Source organism: Caretta caretta, chromosome 13 (genome assembly GCF_965140235.1).
Source record: "Caretta caretta isolate rCarCar2 chromosome 13, rCarCar1.hap1, whole genome shotgun sequence".
NCBI lineage: Eukaryota > Metazoa > Chordata > Testudines > Cheloniidae > Caretta > Caretta caretta.
In genome coordinates this window covers 41,643,413-41,669,836 of record NC_134218.1, presented here as the reverse complement: position 1 = coordinate 41,669,836, position 26,424 = coordinate 41,643,413, and the positions used below count along the sequence as shown (strand labels likewise).

Sequence of the window (26,424 nt, the reverse complement as noted above, 5' to 3'; positions counted from 1 at the left end):
GGGGAGAGAGGACAGACTGACGGGAGAAGGGAAATTTCTGAAATGCAAAATCATTTGCCTGCCTCGGAGGATATAAGCACTTGGGGTGATACTGTCTTGTAGCTTTGGAGGAAATCGCTGGCACCAACCCCCTGCGCTAAAGCAAAGGTCACCAGCAGTCATGCTGTTGTTACATTGTCTTTGCATTATCTTGTGGTGCATCTTCTCAGGTGAGCAGCGGGATACAGCCTCATGTAAGGTCTTGGGGTTTTATCTTATAACCCAGGAACTGATGACATCACTGAGTCGTTGGTTTAAGAACCGAAGCAATTTGTAAAAGAGCAGGGTTAGGAAAAGCTTTTCATATAGGCTGGTTATTTTGTAATTGCCCACTGCAGTTGCCCCTGAAATGTCTATTGCATCGTTGGATGTGATATAACAATATCTCTGTTCTGGTTCTTTGACAGGTTGCATGGCCACTGTCACTTTTACCCAGCCAGGCTCTGCCCAGGCAAAGCCACAGAGTTCTATTACTCTGGACTGTGTCGTCTCTGGGTATAATATCAATGACCATCATTTGAGCTGGATCCGACAAGCCCCTGGGAAAAGTCTGGTCTGGCTAGCAGCCTTCAGAACAGGTTACACGACCTACATCGCGGATGAGTTCAAAGGACGGGTTACCCCCTCCACCAGCGGCTCCACTGCCAGGCTAAAGATAGACCGTCTCACAACTGCAGACACCGCTACTTACTACTGTGCCAGAAATACCCAGTGGTTGCTGCCTGGCTTCCTCTCCAACAATATCCCTCGTGGAACTGGCCTCTGCTCACTTAACCGGTTTTTCTCTTTGCATGAACTTCACCCCCACCATAAGGACAGTAGAGGGGCCCAGTATCACTGGTCTCCCTCCTCAGTCCTTAGAGTGCGGGTTCCTTGGGGAACAGGCCTTGCTCTGCTGCCTCTCCAATGGGTAGGATTTTACCCTGAGAGATTTAGGGCTTTGGTCTCTGCAATTGCAGTGTCTGTTCTTCAAATCAAATGGTGATCGGGAAGCAGCATGGTCTGCTGGTTTGGCCACCACAGTAGGAATCAGGAGAATTTGTAGATCAGTGTCACAGCCTAGAACAGAACCAATGTGAAGTGAAGCAAGTGACTTCCCCTGTCTCTGGTTCCTTTGTCTGGCTTTTCTGTTTACATGGAAACCTCTTCAGTGCAAAGCCTGTCTCCTGTGGTGGGGATGGGCAGCACCTGACCCACTGGAACCCTGACCTTGTTTGGGACCCTTCAGGTGTTACTAAAATGGCAACAATAATTACCTGTGGATTTGAATGGCAGAAAGGACCATTATGTGTGACCGTCCCACGCAGTGGGTCCTGCATCCAGCTGAAATGTTGAACTGGAGCACTCTAGGGAATATGGAGGACAGAGTCAGAGAGTTCTGAGGCCATTGTGCCCCTCTGCGTGACACACAGCAGAGAACCCCACCCCAGTCATTTCTGTAACAAACCCATGACTTTGGTTGGAGCCACAGCATATCATTTGAGCTAAAGTATATCTATCTGATATTGGTGACAATGCTGGACAGGGCGGGAGGTGATCTGGATTCTAATCCTAATGTGCCACCAATTTGCAATGGCCGAGAGGAAACAGGAGTCCCTTGGTGCAGTGGTCTCCAGAGGGCAGCAGAACCTGGGGAAGGAGACAGACACGTCTATTGCGTAGTGACCTCGAGGAAGCAGGAAAGGGTCAGGAAGTGAGAGCATGCGGTGCCCTGGACAATGACCGGGAGTTGGTAACGCAGGTCGGGGAATGAGACAGAAGCTGCTGTACCTACTACTGGGCAAGTCACGGTAGCAGAGTTTTTGAAGGACAGAGATCTAGCAGCTCTTAGTTCCAGGTGCAGCCGAGGTCTTCTGTGAAAACCACATGGCTTTTCTCTTTCATTTTAAATTCCAGCTGAAAGTCTGTGGTTTCCCCACTGCCTGCTGCCTTCTTAACTAACCATACCATATGAGAGAGAGATTTTAAGAGTGACTGTCTGATTGTCCTACTGTGTGAAATTTTTAAGGGATAAAAGTTTGAATGAAATACTATCGACATAAAACTGTCTAGCAATTAATAGCTTTGAAGTTTTGCTGAACTTGATGTTCTGGAAGGGCACGACTATCACCAGGCAACCTTAATTGTGCATTTTTTGACATTTAAACCTCTCTCACTAAAGCCTCAGTTACCTCTGCTTTTCTGACCATCAGTTAGCCTTACTTATAAATATTAAGATTTTGTCACAGTTATTTTTAGTAAAGTCACAGACAGGTCACAGGAAATAAACAAAAATTCATGGAGCTCGTGACCTGTCTGTGACTTTACTAAAAGATAACCGGGGGGCAGGGATAGGTAGGGGGAAGGAATGGAGTTCCATGGGGGAGTGACTGAGAGGCTGAGCTTCCCTGCCATGGCAGGGGGGCATAGCCCCGGCTCCAGGGAACCCAGCGGGGGGTGCAGCCACGGGGAGCACACAGCCCCTGCTACAGCGCTGGCCACAGCTGCAGCCCTTGCCAAGGTTCACAATGGCACCAATGGTGCCATGGAGCCGGGCCCATGCTGAGAAGGGGCCCCGGCCTGCTCCGCTTGCCCTGCACCCCGAGACCCCGCTGGCTCCCCCTGCCCATCTCTTGCTCCTCTTGGCCTGCCCGCCAGCTCTCTAACTAACTGAGATCTCCTCTCCGCCCCCTGGCCCTTCCACTCCCTGTGTAAGCGGGGGAATAGTCCCGCTATTGTGGGGAACTTTCCTGGCTTCTGCACTACCCTGGTGAAGTGGGCTAGCGAAAGGATCTGAGACCTCGCTCCTGCTTCCTTTACCTAGTGGCCTCCCTGCCCTGGAGGGCTCCCCTTCCCCTCTCCTGTCTGGCAGAGTCCTCGTCACCCCAACAAGGCTGGGCCCAGGAGTCCTGGGGGGCTCAACCCCCAACCCTGCTGCGGTCACCTAGGACAGGGGCTAGGGTGTCCCCACCCCGGGGTACTCTCTCTGCACTGGGCACTTCTCTGACCCACTGACCATTACATACAAGTTAAAGCAAATGCAAGTTATTTAATCAACAATTAATTTTAAAAACAATAAGGAAAAATGGGAAAGGTGAAAGGAAACACATCACCCCGCTCTGTGGCAGGGAACATCACAAACAGTGTCTCTGGAGTGTCAGGGCAGTTCACAGTCTGCTCCTGGTAAGTCCCAGGCCCCCTGCTCCGGCCCTGGCTGTGCTGCAGGGATGCTGTGGGTTGGACACTTGCTCTGGTGGTGGCCTCACGCTCTCAGGCTCTAAGTGGTAGGATCCTTCTTCCCAGTGTCGCCCCCGCCCTGTCGAGGTTACGATCCAAGCCTGGCCTGCAGAGCCCCTTGGCTGAGGCGTCTCCCTGTGCTGGGCCCGCTGCCCAGGGTCCCCCTCGCTCTCCCCGGCTGCTCACCGCACCCAGCTCTGGACAGCTCCAGCCCCAGCTCCACCACTCGGTCTCTGCACGGCTGCTGCTCTGCCCCCAGCTCCCTGGGCTGCTTCTCTGGCCCCTCTGGCTCTGGCTGCTGCAGCTCTGCTCCCAGGACAGGTCTGCTCTGCAGGCTGCTTCTGTGACTCTGCTCCCAGCACTGACCTGTTCTCTGGGCTGCTTCTCTGGCCCCTCTGGCTCTGGCTGCTGCAGCTCTGCTCCCAGGGCCAGTCTGCTCTCTCTGGGCTGCATTTCTGGTCCCTCTGGATCTGGCCCAGCTCTGCTCCCCAGCTCAGCTTGGGCCCCTGCTTTCTCCTTAGCTGGGCCCCACTCTGTCTGACCCAGGCAAATCCAGCTCACATGGAGGACGGGACCTCCCTGGCCTCCTGACTCCCTGATCAGCCTGCCCGCCCTGTCATTCAGACTGACCTGCAGCATTGGCCTCTCCCTATTGTTCCTGGGGACTATCAGTCTCAGGGTCCTGATTTCCCAAAGACCCTTCCCCTTTTAGTACTGGGAGCTAGCCAACCAAAACACCCCCACTGAATGTTAGTAAGGGGGCAACAGTCCCCTTACACCTGCTCCTCTCTGACCCCTGGCCTGACCCCAGGGCACCTCGGACTCCGGGCTGTCTCTGCTTCCCACCACCTGTGGGTCCCGCCTGTCTCCCCGGAGCCGAGCCGCCTGGGACTGGTGCAGAAGCCTGGCCAGTCTCAGCCAGGTGTGTGTTGGGGAGAACAGTGTAGAGGGCTTGGCTGGGCCCCTCCAGGCAAGTGCGTCTTGAGGGAGCCCGGCCAGGGCAGGTCCTGGCCTGGCTGATCGCACCACTCCCGAGGGGCCGGAGCGATTCCCGGCCCTGGGACCAGCCCTGGCTGCGCTGCTGGCTCTGCCCGGCAGACATAGTCGCCTCCCAGCAGGGCCGGTGCATGCGGCCGGGAGGCAGGGCGTGGGGGACTGGGTCTGTGGGGAGCCTGGGGGGGTGCTGGGCTGTGAAGGGGCGGGGAGGATGTGTGTGTGTTGGGGCACTAGGGAGTGGGGGTTCTATAGGGGGTACTGGGCAGGGGTGGTGTTGTGCAGGGCGCTGTGCATTTTTGGAGGGGTCTGGGAGGGCACTGGGAATAGTGGCTCCAGCGGGGCTCTGGCCATTGGGGGTGTTGGGCTGGAGACGGGCTGTGTGGTGTGGCATGGGCCCTCCCCCCAGGGAGAAGGGGCATGCTGGTAGCACAGGGCTGGGCAGGCCACTGTGCATCTGGTAACTGCTGGTTTGTAAATAGTGGCCTCGCACAGGGCTGGGTGGAGCGGGACCATCCCTGCCATGCCATGCCCCATTGCCCCTGGCTGGCCCCTCATTCTTGGGACTGACCTCCCCGTGCCAGGCTCCACTGCCTCCATGGGGGCCCACAAAAGACTAATCCGGCCCTGGCATACCCCTGGGAAGCCAACGTGGGAGTGCAGCGACGGGGCTGGGGCTGCAGGGTCCTGGTTCCAGCCAGCCCCAGTTGCAGGGTGCACAGTCCCGCCTCTGCTTCCTGAAACCCTAGAAGTCACGGAGGCCTGGCAAAGTCACGGAATCCGTGGCTGCTAGGACTAAATCATGCCTGGGTGATAATATTGTTATTATTACAGCAGAGATCATTTGAACCCCTCTCCCAGGGTCACACTGAGTCAGTGGGACTAAGATTCCCTAAATTGCTTTTAAAAATGGGACCAGTGCAAAAGTTTTAAAAGCACCTAAGTCATTTGAGATCCTTAGGTGGCTAAATACCTTTAAAAATCTGCTGCTAACTCCCATTGATTTCAACTCCTAATGGGACTTAGGCCAGATTTTTAAAGGCAATTGGGTGCTTAAGTCCCATTTTCAAACTTGACTTGGGCATTTGAAACCTTCAATTCTATTTTTTTTTTCAATTAAAGTTAGGCTCCTAATTGTCTAAAGGGACAGATTTTTTTCAAGTATTTGTGTGCATAAAGGTGCAGATAGGCACCTAATGGGATTTTCATATTGAAATCCTTTTGAAAGTCCCACCAGGCATGTATATGCATCTTCAGATGCCATATTTATTTAAAAATCTGGCCCTAAATCACTTTTAAAATGGAACTTAGGATCCTAAGTCATTTTGATGCATCTGCATATTTTGCCCATGAGTTCTTCTTTGACCTCCATTTCATTCCTTGATCTTTGCAAATTATGAATCACAATGTAAAGTTTTTCAGACTCTTTTGAAGCAAACCACCCATCCCTGCCTGAGCATGTCTTTGAAGACATCTCTTACTTTCTCATTCCCGAGGTGATATATGAATGGGTTTAGCAAAGGGGTGACCACTGTGTGAAGAATGGCTGTTGCTTTGTACAACCCTGACGAGTGGGTCTTTTGGGGTAATATATACATGAAAATGGAACAGCTGTAGAAGATGGACGCCACTGCAATGTGAGCTGCGCAGGTGGAAAATGCCTTTTGCCGACCGGTGGTGGATGGGATGTGTAAGATGGTGGTGATGATACACACGTAGGTCACTGTTGTTAAGAGCAAAGAGCTAAGCACCACAGTGGAAGTGTATAGGGAGCTCAGCCATTCAATGAGGTGTGTGTCTGTACAAGCCAGTTTCAAAATGGGTCTTATGTCACAGAAGAAATGGTTAATGTCATTGAGGCCACAGAATGGCAAGCAGGACACCAGAATGGTTGGGCAGAGAACTGATATAAAGGCTGCCAACCAAGTGCCAATAATCAACTAGAGAGTCAACTTCCCGTTCATGATGATGGGGTAATGCAACAGCTTACAAATAGCTATGTATCTATCAAAGGACATCACGGCTACCAGGATATACTCTGAGGTCCTAAGGAAGAAATAGAAATAGGTTTGGGTGAAACACCCATTGAAAGAAATAGCTTGATGTGCCGACATAAGATTCATCATTGTTTTGGGAAGGATGGCCGTGGTGAACTATATCTCCGAGATGGACAAGTTGCAGAGAAACCAGTACATTGGAGTGTGGAGGCGGTAATCGCTCCACACCAAGGCTATGATCCCAACGGTCCCCGTAAGCGTCAGCGTGTAGATCACCAAAAGAAGTAGGAAGACCAGGATTTTCAATCTGGAATTGCCTGGAAATCCTACTATGATGAATTCCTTCACTCTGGTTTGGTTCTCAGTTTCTATGGCTTCATTTCTCACTCAGCTGCATAAAGAAGAGAAGGAAGATACAATCATCACAACTTCTTATTTGAAAAAATCCCATTTCAATTATAAAGCAGTAAAAGGGCGTTGTACAACTCTCCCTGAAATTCAATGGGATTTGTGTGCTTCCTTTCTTTGGTGTTGCTTTTCTTAATGTAATAATGATCTGATGGATTAATAATCTTTGATGAAATAATTCCAAATGAGCCTGTTATTTGGCCAAGAGTAATATAGCCCTCTACAGCATATAGAAAGAAGATCCCAGTCAAGAGGGTGTGAAACCATTAAGAGGTAAATGGGGGGGATCCTTACACCCGTGGACGGTGTGAGGCCAGTAGCGGCCCCCGGCATGCCGGGACCGGGTCTTCTTGGAGTCCAATTGCTTGGGAATGCAGTCCAAAGCTGGTGGTAAACTCCATCTAAGGCTAAATACTGGCATGAGACCAACAGTCAACAAGTACCATAAGGGAAAGTTGAAAAGAGGCTTAAAAGTGGCCATTCTTCAACAAAAAAAACTTCAAAAACAGACTTCAACAAGAAACTGCAGAACCGGAATTAATTTGCAAACTTGACACCATCGAATTAGGCCTGAATAAAGACTGGGAGTGACTGGGTCACTACAAAAAATAATTTTCCCTCTGTTGATACTCAGACCTTCTTGTCAACTGCTGGGAATGGGCCACATCCACCTTGATTGAATTGGCCTCGTTAGCACTGCCCCCCACCTTGGTAAGGCAACTCCTATCTTTTCATGTCCTGTATATTTAAACCTGCCTACTGTATTTTCCACTCCATGCATCTGATGAAGTGGGTCTTAGCCCACACACCTTATGCCCAAATAAATTTGTTAGTTTCTAAGGTGCCCCAAAGACTCCTCGTTGTTTTTACTGATACAGACGAACATGGCTACCCCTCCGAAACCTGTCACCATACTATATAAGGCATTCTCCATTACTAAAGATATTCTCTGGGTAAAGTCCTATTGATACTCCAGTTTATATATAGAAGAAGTGTAATATGATGGCAAAGACAATAACATAGATTTCACACAGTTATTTCCTTTCTTACTCACAGAAGCTTGACTACTGTTTTTTCATCAGCATCTCCAGCCTCAGAGTGTGACACAACTGCTTTTATTATAACTTGGGTCATGAATTCCAAGTCTATAGTCCACGATCCCAGCAATAGTCAAACACCAGTGGGACCAAATGCTCATTAATACATTAATTGGTAAATGCAGACTCAGGGGCAAAAAGAAAGATGGTGAAAGATGGTGGGGGGAGGGAAGAGAGTCCGAAATGTTCACTTTTAAATATCAGAACAATTTTTTCTAAATGGAATTGACAAGACTGCCCAAGCTGCCCAGAGCTCTGGCTGGTCGGCTGGTGAGAAGCCAGACGCCTGGAGGCCCTGACATCCCTGATTCAAGATAGGGGTTTGTGGGCTGCCAGGTTCCCTGCCGTGAAGGAGGGAACCTAGAAGTCCTGAGAGCCCAAGCTTGAGCCAGGACTCCCAGGGTTCCCAGCTCTGCAGCATCCCAAAAGGTGGGCTTTTCAAGAGCACCTAGGCCTTGATTCTCAAAGGGGACGTAGGCATGGCTAACTCCTAGGCACCCTGGTACCCATGGAATTTACAGCTCTGTATTAGACACCCAGCCCCAGATCCTCAAATGTATTAGATGCCTAAATCCCATTGACATTAATAGGACTTTGAGATATCAGGGCCCTAAAGAGATTTACCTGCTTGACTCCCTGTGCATTGCAGTGGGAGAGTTAGGCACCTGTGAGAGGGACCCGCACCCTAAACCCAACAGCCAAAATTAGACCAAAGGCGACTACACTACTATATGCCATGGGCAGAGACTAGGAGGGACTGTGGTGCACTCACATGCTTCCGAGGAAGGTGAATAGATCACTGCCAGACTGACTTGGGGGGAGATTTCACACATATGGCGACCAGTTAGACGCTGAGCATGTGAGGAAGAACCATCTTGTATGAGGGAAATACAAGTTCAGGTCCCTACCCAATGAATATTTAATCGTTTACACAAAGTGGAAAAGCTTCAACAAGAGATTGAAACAGCATCAATCCAGAATACCCAATGGGCTTTTCTTTGGGTCATTTACCTAGAGTGTGGAAGACCTGGTTTCAAGTTCCCGCCCCAAATCCAGCAAAGGAGGGATTGGAACTTGGGTCTCCCAGGGAAGTATACTAACTATGCCCACTGGATCGGGGGCCCACAGGTGAGATAGATGATGGGGTGCCTAGTTAGGGAATTCCTGCAGGCCTTGGGTGTAAATGGGGGCACTGAGGAACCTAGCTTTGTCGGGACTGCAGCAGATATTTTTGCATGTCCACCAGTGGAACTCTATCAGTGTTCTAGAGGGTGAACAATTTATGAGTTTACCCTTTATCCGCTTTATACAGGGTAAAACAGATTTATTTAGGGTTTGGACCCCATTGGGAGTTGGCCATGTGAGTATCAAGGACAGGAATACTTCTGTTAGCTGCTTTCAGTTAAGCCTACAGATGTTAGGGGACATGGTTCAGACCTGGGTCTGGGTTTGGATCACAGAAACCCCCTGGGAGCTGCCACCCAATGTGCCAAGACTACTTCTGCTCCTGCTTTCCTGCCCTGGCAGCTTAGGATTTCAGTGCCCTGCCTGCTTTGAGCCAGAACCACTAGCCACTCAGATGCCCAACTCCCAATGGGGTCGAAACCCTAAATAAATCTGTTTTACCCTATATAAAGCTTATATAGGGTAAACTCATAAATTGTTCGCCCTCTATAACACTGATAGAGAGATATGCACAGCTGTCCACCCCCCCCCCCCCCAAGTATCAATACATATTCTGGGTTAATTAATAAGTAAAAAGCAATTTTATTAAATACAGAAAGTAGGATTTCAGTGGTTCCAAGTAGTAACAGACAGAACAAAGCAAAATAAAATAAAACACACAAGTTTATGTCTAATCAAACTAAACACAGATAAAAACCTCACCAGTTCCAGTAAGCTCCCTTTTACAGATTAGACTCCTTCTAGTCTGGGTCCAGCAAGCACTCACACCCCTGTAGTTACTGTCCTTTGTTTCAGTTTCTTTCAGGTATCCTTGGGGGTGGAGAGGCTATCTCCTTAGCCAGCTGAAGACAAAATGGAGGGGTCTCCCATGGGCTTAAACAGACTTTCTCTTGTGGGTGGAGAACCCCTCCTCTCGCCTATGCAAAGTCCAGCTCCAAGATGGAGTTCTGGAGTCACCTGGGCAAGTCACATGTCCATGCATGAGTCACAGTTTCTTACCAGGTAGCAGCCATGGGTCATATGCTATCTTGAACGTCCTCAAGTAGACTTCTTACATGGATTGGAGCCTTCCAAGATCCATTGTAGTTTAAGTCCTTCTTGATTTGCACATTCCTTTCTCAAGAAGCTGACCAAATGCTTTACAAAGGTTACTTAAAAATCAAGCCAATACCCAGCCAATATTCATAACTTCGAATACAAAAATGGTACTTGCATACAAATAGGATGAATAGATTCAGTAGATCATAACCTTTACAGAGATATGTTATATGGCATATGTATCATAGAACATATTCCAGTTATGTCATATTTACATTCATAAAGCCTTATGGTGGGCACCGTCACACCCATGATGCCTAAAAGTTGGACATCGGTGCCAATTTTTGTGAATCTGGCACCTAACATCATTTAAATCGAGGAGAGTTCAGCATCTAAGCACTTTTTAAAACCCCACTAGGTGCCGAGCTGCATTTTAGGCCCTTAGCTTTAGAAATCTGACCCTATTTATCTCCCTTAAGGTCACTGGAAAATCCCATTCTCAATTCTTGGTGAATAGCATTTGGTATTAGTCAAAACTCCCCAAAATGCATTTACATAATTACTTAGACAAAACAAGACAATCAGAAATCATAGAATGCAGTTCCCAGTAGTGTAAACCCTTGTGCAGAGGAGTGCTTTGAGCACATAAATAGTCCCAGTGAAAGGACTAGGAGAAGCACAGCCATCAAGTCACTCACATATACAAGTGTTTACAGGAGTTTTCTGCTTTAGATTTTACCTGACTGACACTCAGCCCGAGAATTTAAAATCTGGTGATTGCATGTTCAAATCTGCTTTGGGGTGGGGTTCAAAATCTCAAACTAACAGCACTAATTATGCTATACAAGACAATTTGTAAATTCTAACACTGTATAATATAGTGACTGCACTTACGTTTCTATTAGCATGTAACTAAACTATAATTCTGCTTGGTGAAATCTGTCATTAACGACTAAATTCACACAAATCAATGAGGAACTACCAGCAATGGCTGGAAAAAACGAATGTTTTGTCAAAATTTGAAACACGACTTTGCAGTTTGAAAATGGACTGATTCTGCATGTTTTGAAATTTCCTGCAGCATTTTTTTTTAAGTTTCTTGGGTATTGAAAACCTGAAAACTTCCAAACTCAAATAGCACAATGGAATTTGAATGGTAATTTAACACAGTTTAACCTGAATTGTGTGCCGATAAAAATCATGCTTTTTCATTGCAATGAGAGAACTATTTTTTTTAAATCAACCTAACTCAAATGTGCATAGAGTAATATGTAATTTTTTGGGGGGGAAATTTAAAGACAACAATGTTTTAAAATGTATAGAACAAGACCAAGAAATAAAGGAATTATTTATAGTCTTATTTCTAATATTCCAACCTTAACAATATAGTAATATGAAGAGTACAAAACATTGGTTTATATAATATTTAATACAGATATATAAATCACTAAAGTTTGGATTTTCAGGTAAGCCTAAGGGAGTTAGGCACCAAAGCCCAAGTACCCTTCAAAGGGATGTGCATGTCTAGCCCCCTTAGGCAGTTTAGAAACCTCAACTTTTGTTCATGTTGTGTTTTTATCACCTTCAGGACATGCTGAAAAATATTACAAAGACTACGGGGTAAAACAAGTGAAAAAGAATAATTGTTCATAAACTTAGTAAATGCAGCTGTAAAAATACATGCAGGGAGCACACTAAAAATGTCATGTTTTATATAACCAACTTTGTACATATTCTAATTTCTATCTACAAATACATTACCCCAGTCTTTGACATTTTAGATCCAAAATGCATTTTTATCATTTTTTTAAAAATAATGATACTAGAAGCTCTGAATTTATTTGAGGCCAAAGTCACAAGTATATCCCTTCGGGTATATAAAATGAAAATCCAAATCAATGGATTAAAAACACTGCTAAAATCTGCAAGATATTATCATGGTGAACACAATCCACAGATCCAAATCTTCAGAAGGTATAAATTAAAATTCCACCTTCATCTGATCCTTAGCCTCGCTCAGAACAATAGGGAAACCTCGCTTATTGTGTTTGGGTTTAAATTTTAGTTCTCACAGCCCAGAGAATCCTACATGTGTAGGAATTTCTTTTTCCTGTTTATCATTTTGCTCAGGGACTCTTTGAACTCTTTGTTTTGGATGGTATAGATGAAAGAGTCTAAAACTGGAACTAGGACTGTGTTGAATAAGGAGACCACCTTGTTTATCTTAAAGGAAGAATGAGTTGAAGGTCTCATATACATAAATATCAGTGCCCCATAAAATATATTAACCACTGCCAGATGAATAGCACAAGTAGAAAAAGCCTTTTTTTGGTCAGTGGAGGAAGGGATCTGGATGATAGTGGATATGATAAAGATGTATGTGTGATGTCAACGTAAAAAGAAATGCACTGCCCTGCAGTATGACAGTTGTTATAAAACCTGTGAAGTCTATGATGGATGTGTCAACACAAGCCAGTTTCAGAAGTGGCCCAAGGTCACAATAGAAATGGTCAACTCGATTGTCCCTGAAGAACGGCAGGATCCACATTGGCAGTGAATGGAAGAAGATGAGCACAATTCCTCCAAGCCAACCCAGCAATGCCAAATGGAGACAGACTCTGCTAGTCATGATGGTGGCATGATGCAATGGTCGGCATATGGCCAAATAGTGGTCGAAAGACATGGACGTCAGGATGACCTACTCCCTTTTGCCCAGGGAGAAATGGAGAAAAACAGATGGTGGTTCTGTCCGAGAGTAGGTTGGCCAGCATCTTTGGGACCACAAGGGTCGTGCTCCAGATCTCCAACAAGGACAGCTTACAGAGGAAGAAATACATCAGAATATGAAGTTTTTGATCAACTCACAACTGTGATGATGAGGCTGTTCCCCACAAGAGGTAAGAGATACATGAATAAAATGACACCAAAAAACACCATCTGCATTCCATGAAGATTGGGAAATCCCAAGAGAATGAACTCTGATCGTTGTACCATTGCCCATATTCTCTCTCTCTCTCTCTCTCTCTCTCTCTCTCTCTCTCTCTCTCTAATGGGAATAAGAAATTAAGAAACATTTTAGATTTTACTACAAAGTATTAGTCTCAATTTAGTTATTTCATAATATTCTTTGCTAATCTTCTCTGATGAATTCCTAGGGATATCCCAACTTTTCTTTTTGGTACAGTTGTAAGGATAAATAAATGCAGTCTACTAGATCCATTCAAACTTGTGATAATTCCACTAATTTTCAATGCATGTGCACCAGAATAAGGGAGAAATTAACTTGTACCCTAATTTGTGCCTTCAAGAGGGCAGCCTTCAATTCCTACAAGAAATATTTTGGTATTTTGTTGTTCTTTGGAGAAAGAAAAATCCTCATCAGGAAAAGAAATATGAAATAAGTAAATGAACAAGGGCTTCACCCTGCTGTCACCCATATCGTTACACTTCCAGGCTCGGACTAGACCCCGGGCTCTAGGACCCCACGAGGTGGGAGGATCCTAGAGTTTGGGCTGCGGCCCAAGCCCGGAAGTCAACACAGCAATGAAACAGCCCAGCAGCCGAGCCCCGCAAGCCCAAGTCGGTTGGCATGCACCAGCCACAGGTGTCTAGTTGCTGAGTAGACAGACCCTTACTCTTTCACATCTTGGGTGGAATCTTGCAACTCTCCCACTTTTAGAAAAGAACCCAGGTAAACTGCCCCATATATACCAACTGTTTGTCAGCATGCAGGTCTGATGGCATCTCAGGAACCTGCGTTTTGGCCCTCGTATTCAAGGGAGCCATGCCTGTTCCGCTGACTTCCCACACGAGTATAAGACTCCGAGTATATTACTGTCACTTGTCAAGGAGTGCCTGAGGAAAAATAGAGCTCAGAGATGGAAGCTGTGTCTAAGCAGAGGTGCTAAAGCTTTTAGAGTGTGATAAGTTTTGAATGATTTGTAAACTGCCCCTTAGTTCAGCTTGGGACCAAGGGGCAGATAAGTGATGTCAGTTTTATGTAGATCAAATCTTAGATTTCCCATGTCAGCAACAAAAAGGGTTATTCCCATCTAAAAGCGATAGAGGCAGATCATTTTACAGTGGGAGTGTTGTGGAACCCCTTAATCAAGCGACCTCCAATTTGCATCACAAACTCTACACCAGATGGCCTAGTGGCATCCCAATTTTCAAGCCATTATCCCTATGCACATGGGTTTTGGAGCTATTGGAATATTAAAGTCAGCTCCTAATTTGGGGTCTGTATCTGACGGACTCTCGGCCTAAATGACCTCAGTCGACACACACTAACCCTGGACCACATTAAATGTTGCAGTTTGCAAAGTAATCTGACTATTTATATGCACTTTAGAGCACTGTGAAGGATTGGCCCTTAAACCAGAAGCTTTGGTCATACACCAAATCTTAGAAAAAGAGGACCTGAGCTGAAGTAGGCAGCAAGCACAAGCTGCATTCTCAGAATGCTGCTGCGATCTGGACCCAAAGACAGAAAACACGGGGTTAAACTGGCACGATCTGTCTCTTGGAGCCAGTTACACTGATGCAAGGCTGTCTGAAAACTCTCGAGTAAGCAAAGATGGCCTAGTCCTGATGCCCATGTTCTCCTGCTTGTCAGCCTACTCCCAATAAGGTTACTTTCTCTGGACACCAGCAGAGATCAGCCCTGAGTGCGTTGGTATTGTCTGTGGCAGATCAGAGCCATAATCTGAGCCCAAGATGTGAGCAACAGAGTTACGACAACAGTAGAGTTTTGATGTCACATGGTATATTCTGGGGGCCCATTGATTCGGGAAACCCGCACATAAATTACTGCCAAATATAGACCATTAACCCTACCCAGGACATGGCAATTCTCAGCAGAATCTGAGTAGGCAATAGGAATTCTGAGCACTCAGGACAAAGGGTTATTTAACAGTAAGCGAATCTCAACCATAAATATAGCAGAGCTACTTCTCCGCTGTAAGAGAGTGATGGAAATATCCCCTACAGCAGACAGCATCCTCATCCCCTATATTCATTGCCCAGCTGCCTTTGACTTTTAACCAGTGCCCAGTTTCCCTGGCTGCCTTTGACAATCTGACACACGCTACAGAACAAAACCATTCATGAGTTATCACCAGGAAGATATGTACCAACACATTCCAGGAACTGGGATAAACATCGGAAATTCCAAAAACTATCCTTTGTCTTGCAGAAGGGAACAGAAGTTGGTGAAGAATGTCACCTGATCTAATATAAAAACATTTTCGAAACTGCAATGCTCAGTTCTGTAGAAGTAGAACTGTATTCCACTGAAACTCAACTTCGCTATCCTTCAAAAAACTCAATGTTTTACAAGGTTCAGTGAGTTTAACCATGCCAATCTATAAATCACTGAGCACAAGGATGTTCACCTCTCTTTTCTACTGACCTTTAGAATTAGTATTATATTCATATCAAAAGTAAAGGTTCAGAGATTTCAACCTTTCATACTTCTGTTATCATCCTTTCCTTGAAGTAATCATTTTTGGGTGAAACTAAACTTTTTTATTTGTTTCCAGCATTGTTTTTTTACTAAAATCAAATATAATTTGTGGGGAGTTACTGTTTTGTTTCCGCCTATGTCCCACCGGGAGTCCAGTTTCTCCAACTCCCTACAGTTCCTCTTAACAAGGAGTTGCAAACTAGTGTTGGAGTTTCACTTGCTAATGTCTAACCTAAATCTCCCTTGCTGCAATTTAAGGCCATTACTTCTCCTTATCCACTGAGGACAGGACAAGAACAATTTATCACCCTCCTCTTTATAATAACCCTTTATGTACTTGAAGACTGTTATATCCTATCTCAGTCTTCTCCAGACTAAACAAACAATATTTTTTTTAATCTTTCCTCATAGGTCAGGTTTTCTAGACCTATAATCATTTTTGCTGCTCTCCAGTGGTCTTTCTCCAATTTGTCCATATCTTTCCCAAAGTGTGGTGCCCAGAATCAGACACAATTCTCCAGTGGAAACCTCATTAGTGCTGGGTGGAGTGGAAGAATTGCTGCTCATTTCTTACTTACAACACTTTGGCTAATACATCCCAGTGTAGCGGGGTGGTCACCCGCTCCGGCCCTGAAAGGGTTAAAGCCCGCCTTGGGGGAGGGCTGGGGCTGAGAGAAAAGGCTAGATTGGGAGGGCAGCCACAGCTGGGGCCATGCCCCAGTCAGGCCACAGCGGGCCCAATGAAAGGGCTGTGAGCCAGGAGCTCAGGCAGAAAGAGTCTCTCTCTAGCTTCTGAGAGAGAAGGACCTGCCTGCCTGGGAGCTGAGCAGGGCACCTAGAGTGAGCAGGGCTGGGGGAAGGCCAGAGGATCTGGGGAGCTCCAGCCTGGGAAACCCCCAGGCTGAGGCCTTGCTAAAGGCCAGGAAAGGTACTGGGGCTGCAGAGGGGCAGCCTGGGGTTCGGCAGAGGCAGCTGGTCCTACCCCCTTGCCGACCATGAGAGGTTTACAGACTGCAGTCTGCCCCAGTGAGCGGGGCTAGATGATGACTGGCAGTAGCCACTGAGGGAAGGTGGGGATAGAGGGGTGGGGGTTCCCCTGGGTGGGGAGACCCAGATTGTGGGTTACTGCTGGGGGCAGAATCCTGACGTAAAGGGGCACCAGGGTCCAGGAGGGTCTCGGGGGCCAGCGGCAGGAGAGACACTGGCCTGCAGAGGGCGCTCCAGGCTGGAAGAGCTAATTCCCCAGGACAACCAGCAGGAGGCGCCACACCAGTGAGTCATCGCCTTGCCACACCCAGAATAATGTTCACTTTTTTTTTGCAACAGTGTTACATTCTTGAGTCATAATTAGTTTGTGATCCACTATAAACCCCCGATCCTTTTCTGTAGTACTCCTTCCTAGGTAGTCATTTCCCATTTGATTATTCCTTCCTAAGTGGAGTACTTTGCATTTGTCCTTATTGAATGGCATTCTGTTTATTTCAGGCCATTTCTCCAGTTTGTCAAGATCATTTTGATTTCAAATCCTGTCCTCCAAAGCACTTGCAACCCCTCCCAGACTGGTGCAATCCACAAACGTTATAAGTGTGCTCTCTATGCCATTATCTAAATAATTGATGAAGACATTGAATAGAACTGGACCCAGGACAGAGCCCTGTGGGACCCCACTCAATATGATGCTCTTCCAGGGTGACTGTGAACTACTGATAACTACTCTCTGAATACGGTTTCCCAACCAGTTGGGCACCCACAATATAGAAGCTTTATTGACGCTATATTCCCCTAGTTTATGAGAAGATCATGTGAGAGAATATCTAAAGCCTCACTATAGTCAAGATATATCATGTCCATTGCTTCCCCTCATGCACAAGGTTTGTTAACCTGGCTAAAAGGCTATTAGGTTGGTTTGGGTTGAGGATCTCATGTACATAAAGATCACTGCTCTGTGAAATATATTGTCCACCATCTGATGAGTCACACAAGTAGAAAATTCCAGTTTTTTGCCACTTGTGGAAGGGATCTGAATGAAAGTAAACATTATAAAGATGTAAGATGTATTCAGTGTTGTTGTAGCCTTGTTGGTCCCAGGATATCAGAGAGACATGGTGGGTAAGGAAATATTTTTGGACTAACTTTTATGGGACCTGAGGAAGAGCTTTTGTATAGCTCGAAAGCTTGTCTTGCTCACTAACAGAAGTTGGTCCAATTAAAGATATTACTTCACCCGCCTGGTCTCTCTAACAATGTAAGATGTCAGTGTGAATGAGTTGCCCTGAAGAATGATGGTTACTCTAAAATTCATGAACTCTATTCTGGAGGTGTCAGACTAGGCCACTTTTAGAATGGGTCCAACACCACAACTGAAATGCTCGGTACTGTTATCCCCAGTTGCTGTAAACCAACGTAGCCCCTTTTCTGATCTACACCCGCTGAAAACCTGGCTCAGAGGTTTACAGTAGGAAAGACTCTCTCAGTGCTTCTGGGGACATTCCACATAGACCAATCCATGCACACTTTTTCCTCACTATAAAAGGGTCAAGTGTATTTCTCTCAGCCCTTCTAAACCCTTTATAGTTACCTGACAAGCAGATTGCAAAGTCTGTGGGTGAGCTTCATGTTTAAAAATCCAGCTGCTTTCCTCACTGGCAAGCCATTTAGATAGAGTATAAGGCTCACACCTATACCACCCCCACAGCCACTCAGCACTCACACAATACCCCAACCACCAAAATGAGACCGGAGTATTACAGCCCACAGGAGACTAGGCTATTATGTGCCATTGAAAGACTCCTGTTGATTTCAATGAGGCTTGACTCAAGCCCTTCATTGCTATTAGTTGCAGTCCAGTAGCACCTCAAGGACCGTACTGAGATCACAGTGCCTTTATACTGGCCACTGTATACACACACAGAGTAAATTACCATATGCTCATTTGAAAATCCCAATTTAAGGGACATCTCTAAATCCATGATGGAGCTAGAAATTTAAACCATTTCTTCTGTATCACATCCTACCAGATGACCCTTCCTTCCAATTCTTCCCAATAGAGCTGGATCTAAAAATCTTCTGAAATCAATGGTGAGACCATCATGGACTTCAGTGGACTCAGATCCTTATGTGGAGATTTTCAAAAGCATAAAGGGCATTGCAGTGACCAATTCCCATTATAAGTCAATGGGAGTTGCATGCCCAACTCCTGTCCTGGCCTTTGAAAATCTCTCCTTTGTCATGGCCTTGTCTTCACTGTGAAAATAAGTGTTTTCTCCTAATGGGAAGGATAACTTGGTGTAAGATCCTAGTGGAGACAGGGCACAGGTAGTTTAGCCTTGATGTAGCTCATCAAAGTCAATCCCTCCCTTCCACCTGCTTTTTACCTTAACTAATAATAATGAGATTAAAAACTACATTTACCTTGTCTCCATTGGAACTATGAATGTCAATGTGAAAACACACCTTGTTTGCGGTGAAGGTCAACAGTCTGTGGGAAAACCAGGAAATGATCTAATTTCTTTACCCTCCCAGGAACCATAGACATTCTGACCTAGTCTTTCTCTTGCTCATAGCTTTCCTCAAGGCTGTTTTCACCTCTTTGTTCCTTATGGGATATATGAAGGGGTTCAGCAAGGGGGTTAGGACAGTGTTGAGGACAGACACGGCCTTGTTGAGACTGAGGGAGGAGTGGGCCATGGGCTTCAAATACATTAAGATAACGGCTCTGTACAGTAAGGAGACCACAGTGAGATGGGACGTGCAGGTGGAAAACGCCTTCTGGTGTGCACTGGTGGAGTGGATGTGGAGTATGGTAGTGATGATGTAGGTGTATGACACCACACTGCAGAGGAGGCTGGTTGGTATGATGGTGATGGACCCCGGGTAGCCAAGGAACTCAATGACACTTGTATCTGCACAGGCCAGTTTCAAGAAGGGCCCAATGTCACAGTAAAAATGGTCGACGATGTTCTCGGTACAGAATGGCAACTGCAGGAGCAAAGCAGCCTAGGAGAAGATAACCAAGAAACTCAATGCCCAGGCTCCCAGGGCCAAAAGAAAGCAGACTTTCTTGGTCATGATGGTGCTGTAGTGCAGGGGTTTGCATACAGTGATATAGCGGTCAAAGGACATGGCTAATAGAATCAGGAACTCAGTGAGGCCAGGAAAAAGTGGAAGAATGACTGCACCAGGCAGCAATAAACACAGATGGTCATTCTGTCCACCAGGAACATCTCCAACATTTGGGTACAATGGCAGTGGTGTACCAGATCTCCAGGAAGGAAATTTTGCTCAGGAAGAAAGACATCGGGGCCTGGAGATGCTGGTCAGCCCTCATGATTACAATGATGAGGCTTCCCTGCTAGAATGAGAAGGTATATGAAGAAGATGATGACAAATAAGACCATATGCCGCCTCTGAAGACTTGGGAAGCCCAGCAGGACGAACTCTTTTACGGGTGACCCATTCTCCACACCTATGTTTATAAGAATTAAGAAAAATAGGTTGATTACTTGTCTCGCTTAAGAGACCCGCAGCTGATACACAGGTTTCATAGCCTGGGCTCCAGCCTGAGACTGACCATCTACACAGCAATTTTAGAGCCCTGCAGGATAGCCCCAGGAGCCAGAGTCAGCTGACCCAGGTCTGAGACTCAGTGCTATGGGTCTTTTATCTCAATGTAGACATACAGATGGATGGGTTAGAATTAGATAGAGATCACATAGAGCAATGGCCATAAAGAATACAGAAAAAAAACCAATATCTATCTGTCTGAATGGAGGGATAAATTCACTGGATAACATAGCCACAAAAGCTCCAGTTAGACTTAACTAAAAATTAAGAATATTTTACACTATATTTTTTCTGGAGTTTGTATAGGATGATCCTGAATTCCTTTCTGGTTAAAAGTATAATAATATTTTTCATTTAACTTCATCTCTTCTGATGTTTGTCTTTTCCTATACCAACACGTCCAGGAACAATATTGATCAGGAAAAATATTCGGTCATATGGTATACATTTGAAAAATATAGTTATCATTTTGATGCTATCACAGTGAGGACCACAAAAGGAGGGATAGATAGATAGATAATCATGTTGCTACAATATCACTAAAGCTTTGACTTACCTCCTCCAATGGTCAGTGACTGATTCATAAGGTGAAGCTGGTATCTCCACATTTTTGCAGCAAATGGGGAAAACACCACAAGATCTGAATCTGATCTATCCACCTTCTTTTATGTCCCATCACTGCTTTATATAAACTATTTTCTTCTAAGGAAGTAGGAATATTATAGTAGGAATTTCAACCCAGTAACACTGGTACTTGGGTGTTCATTGGCAGTGCCGTCACAAGTGCAGTGGATATTATTTTCTTTAACCACAAATCAACAGAAGTAAGTTTGAAAGGGATCAAAATACAGCGGAGCATTTTCTAAATTAAATAGTTCTAATTTCTGTGTTGTGTTGCTAGAAGTTTACAAGGTGTGTTTCTTAATGAAATCCACTCCATTTGCACTCTGAGCCCTGTCATTCTTTATTCTTCTTTTCAAATCGTATTAAGTGCAAGAAAATTTTATGGAAAGATATTGCATGTCGCCATCATTTCTTTCTCAAAATTAGCAGATAGAGAAGATCCTGAAACAAATCCAATCTCTCTAATCTGAGTAAGTGATGTGTTTCATAGATCTGAAACTAGTTGGAGTAGAAGTTAAGACTTGCTTATTATATCCTATTTTAGGGCCTGATCCAAAGTCAATTGAAGTCAACAAAAAGACTCCCATAGATTTCAGAAAGCATTGGATCAAGCCCCACATAATTATTCCCTCACTAGAAATAATTATTGTCTGATGATTTTAAGTTTATGCAGGATTCAATCCCTAGAGTTCCCAAAGCATTACCCTTGGGAAGTACTTCAATAACATTTTAATTGTTAGTCATTCATAAGCAATTAAGTCCACCATTCTCTCGTTGTTTAGAAGTATGTTATGTTCTTATGGTCAGAAGTACATTGATCTTGTTCTGGCCCTCTACATCTGGGAGAATTTCACTCCTACTGTTAACTCTGCTGAACACAAAAGTTATTGCAAACTCCTGTTCACCCTTTAAGGTCTAACCCAAAGCTCTCTGAAGTCAATGAAGAGACTCAGTGTTCAAAACAATTTGTGTATCACCTAAAAGCCCCAGCTAGGTAAGAATCCCATTGTGCTAGTCAAGGAACAAATATTTTTCTCAGTATCTTCACACTTTTATATCCCCTGCTGCTGTATGCGTTGAGTGCTTATGCAAAGTCAGTGCGGGAGCTTCCTCTTTAAAAGTCAATGTCTTTTCTTCTCTGGATTGGTCACATCCAAAAAGCACAGCAGTCACCTGCTTTTACAACGGAGAATACTAGTGCTCTGTTTTCTTGCGGAGAGTAACAAATATGAGGGGTTTTTTTATTTATCTTTGCTTGATGTCCACTTTCCAAGGTAAGGGGAGCATGTAGAGGATGGGAAGGTGGCTGAGGGTTACCAGGATGATGGGGATGAGTCCAGATATGTCAATATTCATTGTACCTTCCCTCTAGGTGGCCAGTCACAGGTTCAGCTGGTCCAGTCTGGGGCAGAAATTAAGAAGCCCGGAGATTCTCTCAAGATATCGTGTAAAACTTCAGGGTTCACGCTCACTAGCTATTACATGAGCTGGCTCCAGCAGACTCCTGGGAAAGGACTGGCGTGGGTTGGAAGAATTGACCCTGAAGATGGTGCTACCATCTACTCCCAGTCCTTTAAAGACAGATTCTCCATCACCACCGATAACTCCATCAGCACCATGTACCTGCAACTCCGCAGCCTGAGAGCAGAAGACACGGCTGTGTATTACTGTGCTAGACACACAGTGAGAGGCAACCCAGACATCACCATGCAAAAACTGAGTGTGAGAGTAGCATTGAATCAGAGGCCTTAGTTGAAATGCTACTGAAAATGAAAAGGTCATTTCAAGCAAAAGCACTAGGGGTCAGTGCAGGATTATCACATATACACCTGTCTGTCCTATTCCACTCTGGTAATCTCTATTCTACTCCTTTCCATTACTGATCCATTCAGGACTTTGTCCCCTCATTTTTAAATATCTCCAGTTATGGGGATATCCACCACTCCTCTTGGGAGAGTATGTAACCCTACAAAACATCTCAATAGTAACCTGAAGACTTTTTTTTTAATTGAAGTGAGCAAGAAGAAATTCAGATATGTGGAGAGAACATAATAGACTAAAGCCATATGATGTGAAAGGCTGCCACAAACTTCCTTCCTAAGAAGAAAATCTTTAATAAGAATCCCTAACTCGTAAACAGCACTTTTCAGCTGTAGATCTCAAATCACTAAACAATGTGTAATATATTTAACCTCTCTGCCCTCCTGTGAGGTGGAGAAGTGTTGCCATCCCCCTTTTACAGGCAGAGAAGCTAAGTGACATGCCCAAAGTCACACATGAAGTCTGTGGGGGAACAGAGAATTGTACCTCTGCCTCCCAAGACCTAGACTAGCACCTGGCCCTAACCACTGGATGATCCTTCCTTTAGGTTGTGTTTTATTACAACCTGTGTGTCCTTAAACAAATAGCTAACAGTGTAGTTCAAGAACGGATCTGCATTTCAATATTTTAAAATGTTCACAATGCCTCAGATTTCCCACTTTTCATCAACAGAACATGCATGGAAGGCCTGAAGGAGACGCAATGTGCAGAACTGTTGGGAGCGGGTTCTGACACTCCTACTCTGATTGAGCAATACCTCATTCCACGGGTGGGTCTGCGAAAGAGAACAGAACTGCTACTGCAGTACAGGTTTCAGAGTAGCAGCCGTGTTAGTCTGTATTCACAAAGAGAAAAGGAGGACTTGTGGCACCTTAGAGACTGACCCATTTATTTGAGCATAAGCTTTCGTCTGATGAAGTGAGCTGTAGCTCACGAATGCTTATGCTCAAATAAATGGGTTAGTCTCTAAGGTGCCACAAGTCCTCCTTTTCCTAGTGCAGTAGAGTGATACTAAACCTGGGATTTTCAAGGAATACCCACTTCAGGTCAATGGACATTGGACGCTGAAGTGAAACAAACAAAGATCATAATCTATCCCTTGGTTTGTCAAGTGTCATCCTTAAAATACTGGTTTCAGAGTAACAGCCGTGTTAGTCTGTATTCGCAAAAAGAAAAGGACTCTGTTCTTTTCCAAGTGCAACAAAGATAAGAATTTCATAGCAGCCTAGGGTATGGGGCTGACCAATTCCCACTCATTGTAATTGGAGTTGGGTGTTCAACTATATTAGGCAGTTTTGACATCTCAGCTAAAAACCACAAATGTAGTAAGATATGAGAAAAAACAACAATGAAACATAAACCCAATAGCCCTAAAACTGCATTAGCAGAGAGACCAAATATTTCAATACCACTTCATCAAAACTCACATTCATGCTTCAAAGGTCAGAATCTTCCACACTTTTACTGACTAAGTAGTACTTTATACTGCAAATATTCCCATTGAGGTGAAAAGCTATATTGTAGTGCTTAGCACAAGAAAGCACTTCCACCAGTGAATGGTGCTGCAACTCAATTTGTGTGTTAAGCTGTTGCCTTGTATGTGGTTATGTTGTCATATTTGAGGTTGCGGTGGGGGTCGTGTGTGAGCAGGAAGTTCAGTCCTGCCTATGTGTGCTGGAGTTGGCAATTACATCGTTCCAATAAATCCTTGTGGTTCTGTAAGGGAACGTTACAATGTACCGCCCAATGTGAGGAATGGTTGGCCCATCGGGGCCCATATACCTCTAAATGGCTGATTCTGCCACCATTGCTATGAATGTTATTGAGACCCCCAGCTACAAGATTGTGCCCACTTCTGGGGTCTGCAGCTCAACGAGTACGTTGAAAAAATGGAAAAGGTTCAGAAAAGAGCCACAAGAATGATTTGGTGTCTGGAAAATGTGCCTTGTATTAAGAGACTGAAGCAGCTCAAGGGATTTAGTTTATCCAGGAAAAGGTTAAGAGGTGAATTCATCATGGGCTACAACTGCCAACATGGGGAAGCTATTTCTGGGGTCGATAATCTAATAGAAAAAGGCCTAATGAGTGCCAGCGAGTGGCAGGTGAAGCTAGACAAATTCAGGTTAGAATTAGGGTACAAAGTTGTAACAGTGAGAGTACTTACCCCTTGGAACCACCTACAATGGCCTGGGGTAGATTCGCCATCGCTTGAAGTCAGAACTAGATGTTTTCTAAATGACTCGGCCCTAAACCAAAAAGAAGTTATGGGCTTCCTGCTGAGATTACTGGGTGAGGTTCTTTGGCCTGGGTTATAGAGGAGGTCACAAGATGATCACTTCTAGCCTTATAATCCATGATTCTGTGAAGTGTATCTTATGCCGTAACTTGTCCTATTGTGCTGGATTGTTACTTAACCCAGTGGTTCTCAAAGCTGGTCTGCAGCTTGTTCAGGGAATGCATGTCCCTTGGCCCACGCCACTTCCCGCAGCCTCCATTGGCCTGGAGCGGCGAACCGCGGCCAGTGGGAGCCGCAATCGGCCAAACCTGTGGACGCGGCAAGTAAACAAACCACCAGGGGCTTTCCCTGAACAAGTGGCAGACCGGCTTTGAGAACCACTGATTTAACCCACTCCCCCAGGCATGTCACTCAGTAAGAGGGAGTGAGAACTCACTTACGACTCCATTTGTGCTTCCAAGACCTTGCATCCAAGAATCTTAATTTCATACCCCTTGAACTCAATTTGAGCCAGCTCAGGTTGGGGAGGAAATGATTTACTGCTATAATATTGTCTGTGAGGGAAGGGCTCCTGCCTCATACTGTGAATAAGGGGCGATCAACAGGTTATCTCAAGTGCTTATATACAAATGCACAAAGCCTTGGAAACAAGCAGGGAGAACTGGAGGTCCTGGTGATGTCAAGGAACTATGACGTGATTGGAATAACAGAGACTTGGTGGGATAACTCACATGACTGGAGTACTGTCATGGATGGTTATAAACTGTTCAGGAAGGACAGGCAGGGCAGAAAAGGTGGGGGAGTAGCACTGTATGTAAGGGAGCAGTATGACTGCTCAGAGCTCCGGTACGAAACTGCAGAAAAACCTGAGTGTCTCTGGATTAAGTTTAGAAGTGTGTGCAACAAGAGTGATGTAGTGGTGGGAGTCTGCTATAGACCACCGGACCAGGGGGATGAGGTAGATGAGGCTTTCTTCCGGCAGCTCACGGAAGCTACTGGATCGCATGCCCTGATTCTCATGGGTGACTTTAATTTTCCTGATATCTGCTGGGAGAGCAATACAGCAGTGCATAGACAATCCAGGAAGTTTTTGGAAAGCGTAGGGGACAATTTCCTGGCGCAAGTGCTCGAGGAGCCAACTAGGGGGGGCGCTTTTCTTGACCTGCTGCTCACAAACCGGGTAGAATTAGTGGGGGAAGCAAAAGTGGATGGGAATCTGGGGGGCAGTGACCATGAGTTGGTTGAGTTCAGGATCCTGACACAGGGAAGAAAGGTAAGCAGCACGATACGAACCCTGGACTTCAGGAAAGCAGACTTCGACTCCCTCAGGGAACGGATGGCCAGGATCCCCTGGGGGACTAACTTGAAGGGGAAAGGAGTCCAGGAGAGCTGGCTGTATTTCAAGGAATCCCTGTTGAGGTTACAGGGACAAACCATCCCGATGAGTCGAAAGAATAGTAAATATGGCAGGCGACCAGCTTGGCTTAATGGTGAAATCTTAGCGGATCTTAAACATAAAAAAAGAAGCTTACAAGAAGTGGAAGGTTGGACATATGACCAGGGAAGAGTATAAAAATATTGCTAGGGCATGTAGGAATGTTATCAGGAGGGCCAAATCGCACCTGGAGCTGCAGCTAGCCAGAGATGTCAAGAGTAACAAGAAGGGTTTCTTCAGGTATGTTGGCAACAAGAAGAAAGCCAAGGAATGTGTGGGCCCCTTACTGAATGAGGGAGGCAAACTAG

The 26,424-nt window shown here is 45.4% G+C and overlaps 3 pseudogenes and 1 gene segment (V, D, J or C); 1 reads left to right on the top strand and 3 right to left on the bottom strand.

Annotated features, from left to right (window-relative positions):
- Positions 1-5,666: 5,666 nt before the first annotated feature.
- On the bottom strand, positions 5,667-7,074 carry LOC125629033 (olfactory receptor 6M1-like; annotated as a pseudogene).
- Positions 7,075-12,058: 4,984 nt separating this feature from the next.
- LOC125629034 (olfactory receptor 6X1-like) lies at positions 12,059-12,967 on the bottom strand (annotated as a pseudogene).
- A 5,980-nt stretch (positions 12,968-18,947) lies between these two features.
- Positions 18,948-20,608, bottom strand: LOC125629035 (olfactory receptor 6X1-like; annotated as a pseudogene).
- Positions 20,609-21,882: 1,274 nt separating this feature from the next.
- On the top strand, positions 21,883-22,376 carry LOC125629036 (immunoglobulin heavy variable 1-69-2-like). The segment is given in 2 exon segments: positions 21,883-21,898; positions 21,997-22,376. Coding segments are annotated over 2 exon segments (396 nt in total).
- Positions 22,377-26,424: the final 4,048 nt, after the last annotated feature.